Consider the following 8,310-nt stretch of genomic DNA (forward strand, 5'->3'; position numbering starts at 1 on the left):
AGGCAGCCCGGTCCGATCTCGCGCCTCGTTTGTCGGCGATGCCGATCGGCGATGGCTAGGGAGAGACACATGGAAGTTGCTTGTATATAGTAGTTTAGTTCGAGTCTTTCTATGGTTTGGCCCTAGGACCTGTCATGTCGTTATGCCATTGGTATATTTGCCAACGGAGCTTGTGAGAAGCCGCCGATGGTCGCGTCCCCGTTTTCTTTTTCAACTCCATGTTGGAGGAAGGGAGGAGGCATTGGACCTGGTGAAATCCCTCTTAATAAGCGCATGGGTGCAGGTGAAGTTGGTGTTGTGGATCTTCTCCTAGACTCATGCCACCGTGGTGGCGGGAGCGAGTTGATGGGGAAGAATTGATGGGAACGTTGCATGGGAAACAAAAAATTTCCTACGCACACGAAGACCTATCATGGTGATGATCATCTACGAGAGGGAGATCGGATCCACATACCCTTGTAGATCGTTAAGAGGAAGCGTATATAACGCGGTTGATGTAGTGGAACCTCTTTGCATTCAAATCACAGCTCGTCCCGCGATATCATAAGGATCCGTCCCGCGATCCCATCACGATCCATCCCGATCTAGTGCTGAATGGACGACACCTCCGCGTTCAGCATACGTACAGCTCGATGACGATTCGTGCCTTCTTGATCCAGCAAGAGGAGCGGAGAGGTAGATGAGTTCTCCAGCACGGTGGCATGGTGGTGGTGGTGACCTAATCCATCAGGGTTTCGCCTAAACACCGCCGAACTAGACTAGAGGAGAAACCGATCTAGATGAAGTAGAGGGGGCACGCGACAATTAGAGTTAACTCTTCCCTCTAAATCCTCTAGTATATATAGGAGGGAGGGAGGGAGGGGAGGAGGCAGCCAAAAAAACTCTCTAGGGGTTTGGCCGAACTAGGAGGAGGTGGAAGAGTCCACCTCCAATCCTACTCCAAGTAGGATTCCTTTCCTAATTGGAATCCTTCCCTTCCTTTCCTTTGGGTTTTCCCACCCCTAGCCGCATGGGCCTTAGTGGTTGGTTCGGCCAGCCCACTAGGGGCTGGTTTGACTCCTCACACAGCCCATGAGGTCTTTTGGGTTGAGACACCCCTCCCGATGGCCCCCGGTACCCTCCCGGCACTCCTGGTACACTACCGATGAGCCCGAAACTTTTCCGGTGACCAAAACAGGACTTCCTATATATCAATCTTTACCTCCGGACCATTTCGGAGCTCCTCGTGATGTTCGGGATCTCATCCGGGACTCTGAACAACTTTCAGTTACCAACACACATAACTCAATAATACCGAAACGTCATCGAACCTTAAGTGTGCACACCCAGCGGGTTCGAGAACTATGCAGACATGACCTGAGACACTCCCCGATCAATAACCAATATTGGGACGTCGATGTCCATATTGGCTCCTACATATTCTATGAAGATCTCTAACGGTTGAACCTCTATGTCAACGATTCACTTAATCCCGTATGTTGTTCCCTTTGTCCTTCGGTATGTTACTTGCCCGAGATTCGATCGTCGGTATCTCCATACCTAGTTCAATCTTGTTACCAGCAAGTCTCTTTACTCGTTCCGTAATACGATCCCGTTGTTGGGCAACGTAGCATAAATTCAAAATTTTCCTACGCATATTCAGATCTTCCTATGGAGAGACCAGCAACGAGAGAGGGGTAAGATCATCTTCATACCTTTGGAGATCGCTAAGCGGAAGCGTTGCTAGAATGCGGTTGATGGAGTCGTACTCGCAGCGATTCGGATCGCGGTGTGATTCTGATCTAGTGCCGAACTACGGCACCTCCGCGTTCATAACACGTGCAGCCCGGTGACGTCTCCCGCACCTTGATCCAGCAAGGAGGAGGGAGAGGTTGGGGAAGAACTCCAGCAGCACGACGGCGTGGTGTCGATGGAGAGACGAGGTCTCCCGGCAGGGCTTCGCCAAGCACCCGCATAGAGGAGGAGGAAGAAGGGCAGGGTTGCGCCGAGGGAGAGGGAGAAGTCTATCTCCCAAGGGCCAAAACCCTTCTCTATTTATAGGAGGAAGGGGAGGGGGTGCGCCACCCCTAGGGTTCCCCCCTAGGTGGTGCCGCAGCCACCAGATGGGAAAGGGGGCGGCGGCTAGGGTGGGAGGGGGTGGCGCACCACCTGGTGGGCCTAAGGCCCACCTGTGCCTAGGGTTTGCCCCCCTTCCCTCTCCCCTGCGCATTGGGCTGAGTGGGGAGGCACACCAGCCCACCTAGGGGCTGGTTCCCTCCCCCACTTGGCCCACCTTACCTCCCGGGGTCGTTGCCCCATTTCGGTGGACCCCCGGGGCCACCTCCGGTGGTCCCGGTACGTTACCGGTGATGTCCGAAACACTTTCGGTATCCGAAACCATCCGTCCTATATATCAATCTTTACCTCCGGACCATTCCGGAGCTCCTCGTGACGTCCGGGATCTCATTCGGGACTCCGAACAACTTTCGGTAACCTCGTATAACAATTCCCTATAACCCTAGCGTCATCGAACCTTAAGTGTGTAGACCCTACGGGTTCGGGAGACACGCAGACATGACCAAGACGCCTCCCCGGCCAATAACCATCAGCGGGGTCTGGATACCCATGGTGGCTCCCACTTGCTCCACGATGATCTCATCGGATGAACCACGATGTCAAGGATTCAATTAATCCCGTATATGATTCCCTTTGTTTGTCGGTATAGAACTTGCCCGAGATTCGATCGTCGGTATACCTATACCTTGTTCAATCTCGTTACCGGTAAGTCTCTTTACTCGTTTCGTAGCACGTCATCGTGTGACTAACTCCTTAGTCACATTGAGCTCATGATGATGTTCTACCGAGTGGGCCCAGAGATACCTCTCCGTCACACGGAGTGACAAATCCCGATCTCGATTCGTACCAACCCAAGAGACACTTTCGGAGGTACCCGCAGTGCACCTTTATAGTCACCCAGTTACGTTGTGACGTTTGATACACCCAAAGCACTCCTACGGTATTCGGGAGTTGCACAATCTCACGGTCGAAGGAAAAGATACTTGGCATTAGAAAAGCTTTAGCATACGAACAATACGATCTAGTGCTATGCTTAGGATTGGGTCTTGTCCATCACATCATTCTCTCAATGATGTGATCCCGTTATCAATGACATCTAATGCCCATGATCAGGAAACCATGATCATCTATTGACTAACGAGCTAGCCAACTAGAGGCTTTCTAGGGACACTTTGTGATCTATTTATTCACACATGTATTACTGTTTCCTGTTAATACAATTATAGCATGAACAATAGACGATTATCATGAACAAGGAAATATGATAATAACCATTTTATTATTGCCTCTAGGGCATATTTCCAACACCTGTGACTAACTTCTTAGTCACATTGCTTGCAAGGCTTGTTGTGATGTTGTATTACCGAGTGGGTCCCGAGATACCTCTCCGTCACACGGAGTGACAAATCCTAGTCGTGATCCATGCCAACCCAAGAGACACCTTCGGAGATACCTGTAGAGCATCTATATAGTCACCTAGTAACGTTGCGACGTTTGATACACACAAGGTATTCCTTCGGTGTCCGGGAGTTGCATGATCTCATGGTCATAGGAACAGATACATTGACATGCAGAAAAAGTAGCAATAAACTGACACGATCATATGCTACGTTCATAGTTTGGGTCTTGTCCATCACATCATTCTCCTAATGATGTGATCCTGTTATCAAGTGACAACACTTGTCTATGGTCAGAAAACCTTGACCATCTTTGATCAACAAGCTAGTCAACTAGAGGCTCACTAGGGACAATATGTTGTCTATGTATTCGCACATGTATTTGAGTTTCCAATCAATACAATTCTAGCATGGATAATAAATGATTATTATGAATAAGGAAATATAATAATAACCAATTTATTATTGCCTCTAGGGCATATTTCCAACAAGAGTTGTATCATCTGGTTTGCATGGAAATTGGCCTCGTCGGATCCGAGCTTCCGGCGATGGCTGCGTCTCCCCCCGATCTTGAGAAGGGTTTCAGGCATGCTACAAGTAGCTGACGATGGGGATCCGGAGCTCACAAGACGGTGGAGCTGGAGAAGCTACGGCGCCCACGCCGGTTGGTCGGTTTTCTCCGCCGAACCGTCTTATCTAATGGCCGAAGGGCGGCCTAAATATTTCCTCCCAGCCTTGATGCTCAAAGGGGGCAAGTGTTGCTTTGTGTTGGAGTTTGCGGTGGCTCACTATGAAGATCTCGCGAGACCAAGTGGTCCGTCCCTAGTGCGGGCGGCAATTCAGTCCAGCGGAAAGCAGTTTGGACCCGATCGTGTTTTCATGTATCTATTCGGGGTCTTTTTCGTAAGATTTGAGGGTTACTTTTAGGGTCCTTCTCATAAGATTTGAGGGCTAGTTTGTATTTCTGTCTTCTCTTAGGGTCCTTGATGTATGATACACTGTCCAACCATCTTATTAATGCAGTGTTGGGTCCTTCGAAACTCTTTTGATGTTCAAAATAACTTTTCTTCATTTCTTGTGCCTTTCCCTTTCTATGAGCGTCATAGTTTTTATTTGAAATTTGTTGTTCTTACCATTCTTGTTTTTGTCATTTTTCTACCATTTTAAATTTTAATATTTCATTTTTGCCATTCCTAGCTTTTAACAATTGTCACAGTTCTCATTTTGTGATGGAAGCAAAATGATTTCATTTCATTGTTGTCATTTTCAGATTGTGAGAATGTATCGTAATTACCATTCTAAAATTTTAAATTATGCCATGAAATGACAATTGTGATAATTGTTAAAAAATAAGAATAACAAAAATAAAATGTTAAATTTTAGAATGTCATAAGAAAAATTGACAAAAGCTAGAATGGCGAAAACAGTATTTTCTTTTTTTGTTTGTCTCTCTCATTTTATTTTATTTTCTTTCTTCACTTTTCGGTGTGTATTTTTTTTGGTTTAGTATCTGTTTTTTACTTTGTAAGGAAATATAAGAGCAGATTACATCACTATTTGAGTGATCATTTTGGCATACTCTATTTTAATGATCTAAATACTCATATATATATTTACCGAAGGAGTATTTGTTTTGGTTGAATTTTGTTTTTTCTATTTACCCACGGGATTAGTTACTCAAACAGGTTTAAACTGAAATTTTTAGAAATTTTTGATCATTTCCAAAATACAATCTTTCAGTTTTGTAGTTGCTTCTAAAATTATTTAACATCTGCAGGTCGTGATTGTTTTATAAATTGTGAACATTTTTTTAGAATTTTAAACATTTCTTTTAGATCATATATTTTTAATTACGAAAAAACATAACTCATGAAAAGGACTTAAAAATCATGGGCATTTTGTTTTGTGAGCATAAACATTCTTAAAAAAAATTAACATTGTCTTTCAATGTAGAAAATATATTTTTAAATGTCATTGTAACTTCAAGGATGTTTGTGTACTTCATAAAAAATTAAGATGTTTTTATGGAAAGGAAAAAAAACAAGAAAGTAGAAATGAAAACTCCGCAGCTGTTTTTTTTTAGGGTAACCGCTGCTGTTATTAGAACAGAACTCAGGAGGGCCGCTCCGGCCCACAAATTGCGAGGTGATTCTTATTTTTTGTCGGGGAGAGATTAAACTGAAGATCAATGGCAGTATCGCAGAGTTCCAAAGACGACTAGTGGTTCAACTAGTAGACTGGCATCCTCCATCGGAGACAGCACACATTGCAAGAGCTCAAAAGAAATTTCCTGTCTTTTCTACTACATGTTTGCTCCAATGTTCTTATCTCAGAGGAGGCATCGGCGCATCTGTTTACCAAAGCATTATTCAACATGTAAACTGAAGAGGCTGAAAACTAAGATTCAACTCGAAACAGAGGCCACTAGACGCGTACAGATTTCCAGACAGCCATCTTCGTCTACGGCAAGCCGGCGCCCTTCTCCCTGGCCTGCCTCTTCCGCTCCTCCTGCGCGATCCTGTCCCTCTCCTTCGTCGCCGCCTCGACGTCGTCCCACGTCGAGTGCTCCTCTGTCGTGCTCTCCGAGACGACCTTCTCCTTCACCCCTTGCGCGGCTCCCTTGGTGGCGTCCCAGGCGCCCTGCGCCGCCTGCTTCGCCTTCTCGCCGATGGCCTGCGCGGTCTCCGCCACCTTGCTTGCGCCCTCCTTGGTCAACTCCGCCACCTTCTCCCCGGCGCTCCTGGTGCCCTCCGCGGCCCTGTCCTTGGCTTCGCCGGCCCTGTCCATGGCGCCCTCCGCCACCTCCGCCGTCTTCTCCTTGGCCGCACCCGCCGTCTCCTTGGCCTTGTCCATCGCCTGCCCCGTCGTCTCCTTGGCCCTCTCCTTCATCTCGCCCGCCTTGTCCGCGGCCTGGCTTGCCGTCTCCTTCGTCTCGTGCTTGGCCTTCTCCGTCATGCGGGAGGCCTTCTCGGCGGCTTCCTCCGCCGTCTCCTTGGCCCGGTCTTTCATCTCGCCCGCCTTGTCCGCGGCCTGGCTTGCCGTCTCCTTGGTCTCGTGCTTCGCCTTGTCCGTCATTTGGGAGGCCCTCTGGGCGGCGTCCCCCGCCTTGTCCTTGGTCTCGTCGGCCATGCGCGACGCCTGGCCCTTTGCGCTCTCCTTGGCATCGCCGGTGGCGTCCTTGGCCTGCTCCGCCGCGCCCCTGTACTTGTCCTTGATGTCCCTCCGGTCGTCCGGAGCGTTGTTATACGCCTGCCGACATACGAATAAAAGCCGGCGGCCGGCGAGCACGCATGTGAGCATGGACCTCGAGAGAAAAGGCGTGGCATCGGCGCATGGCAGATGAGCCAAACTGAACTTTGCATGCACGTACCTGCGACGACCTCGGGGCGGTCTGCATGCAGATGGGGCTCCAGCTCGCGGCATGCGGCCGGGGAGCAAGGAAGCAGGGCCTGGGAATGGCCTTCACAGCAGTGTTGCCGGTGAGCGCCGTGGCGCTGGCGACCCGCGCGCCTCCGAGAAGCATGGCGGCCATCAACCTGGACATGGATGTGCTCTATCTCTATCCGTCAATGCGGCGATATCTTGAAAAGCTTGAAACCTTGGATCAGTTGGCAACGATGGAGGTGGTGTGTGTGAGCTTTGCCGTAAGGGAGAGGATGAGGCCGGCCGGAGTGTTATAAGCTCGAGGCGGAGGCGAGGAAGGGGCCGTGGTGACACGTACGGGGACACGTTGCGGCTTGTGACGACACGTGGTGGCCCCGTGGAGTGTGCTGCTGTCCGTGACCCGTAGGCCGGAGTGCCGCGGACGGTCTGAAGGTTCTGGGCCGTCTCCATGGCCATACAAGTGTGGTACGGACGTGGCCCTTGATCGAAGTTTATTCCGCTCGTCCGCGCGGCAATGCACACGTCTGATGCAAGTGCCCTATCGGAAGATAGATTTTGCCAAGCGGCAGGCGGCGTCATTAATCCAAAAACGAGTTCATCTTGCATATGGACCCGGGGATGAACAGTAATTTAGGAGTGTCAGCTTATAATATCTTAAATGTGTTCAAGGGATATGCACATTCGTAAGGATGAACGTATGTATGTATGTATGTATAAGCATCACATTTGTATTATGTTAAAAAAAGAAAAATAGGAATATGTTTTTTTTTGAGACAAGAGAAATAGGAATATGTGTCCTCCCCTAATTGCTCTCACCCCCTTTTCTCAAAAGTATATCTCGTCCCTTTTAATTATGGCATGTATAATTATGCTATGGTATTGGTATCATATGATAAACATTGAGGTAGAGAAGAGATAAATCAAAAATTGTCTTTTTTTATTTAAGAGATGATCTTAGCATAATATGTTTCATTGTATTTTTAAAAGTAATTATTTATTGAATATAAGGCTAAGAGATAATTCATTGCAGACATACTTTTATTGTTATCTACAAATTACATGTAAGGCTTAAGATAAAACTGTTTTATCAATCACTATCCATTTCATTAGATTTTGACAACTAAAGTGTAAGCTAATTTTCATAGGCGTCAACTATAGATGTAGCAAAACTTGCCAAATTTATATGTGGCTAGCTTGGCCAACCGTGAGGCTATCAGGTGGTTCGTGTTGGAATTATGCCCTAAAGTATTATTATATTTTCATATTCATAATTAATAGTTTATATTTTATTCTATAACTGTTATGATCCTAAAATATGTGATTCGATGAAAAACTTGTATGGATGTGTGAAATGATAAACGATAAAATAAGATTCATAGTCTTGTCGTTATGTCTAGTTCAAGTTTTGTTTGTGATCAAGTTTTCTGGATCTTATGATATTGTTTAATGTAACGACGATCCTAAAATAACATTG

The 8,310-nt window shown here is 47.2% G+C and overlaps 1 protein-coding gene across 1 annotated transcript; it reads right to left on the reverse strand.

The window, feature by feature from the left end:
- Positions 1–5,718: 5,718 nt before the first annotated feature.
- LOC123430733 (late embryogenesis abundant protein 19-like) lies at positions 5,719–7,101 on the reverse strand. The gene is made up of 2 exons (XM_045114578.1): positions 6,823–7,101; positions 5,719–6,701 (listed from the first exon to the last, which is right to left on the reverse strand). Exons 1-2 carry the CDS (start codon positions 6,994–6,996, stop codon positions 5,913–5,915), a joined length of 963 nt encoding a protein of 320 aa, XP_044970513.1. The 5' UTR covers positions 6,997–7,101; the 3' UTR covers positions 5,719–5,912.
- Between the last annotated feature and the right edge of the window lie 1,209 nt (positions 7,102–8,310).

Source organism: Hordeum vulgare, chromosome 2H, assembly GCF_904849725.1.
Source record: "Hordeum vulgare subsp. vulgare chromosome 2H, MorexV3_pseudomolecules_assembly, whole genome shotgun sequence".
NCBI classification, from domain to species: Eukaryota; Viridiplantae; Streptophyta; class Magnoliopsida; order Poales; family Poaceae; genus Hordeum; species Hordeum vulgare.

Bases quoted from the DNA above. Each gene is read 5' to 3' on its own strand.
- LOC123430733 (XM_045114578.1), bottom strand. From the start codon at position 6,996: ATGTCCAGGTTGATGGCCGCCATGCTTCTCGGAGGCGCGCGGGTCGCC. The intron at 6,702-6,822 runs GTACGTGCATGC...GTATGTCGGCAG, and splicing joins CCGCCCCGAGGTCGTCGCAG to GCGTATAACAACGCTCCGGA.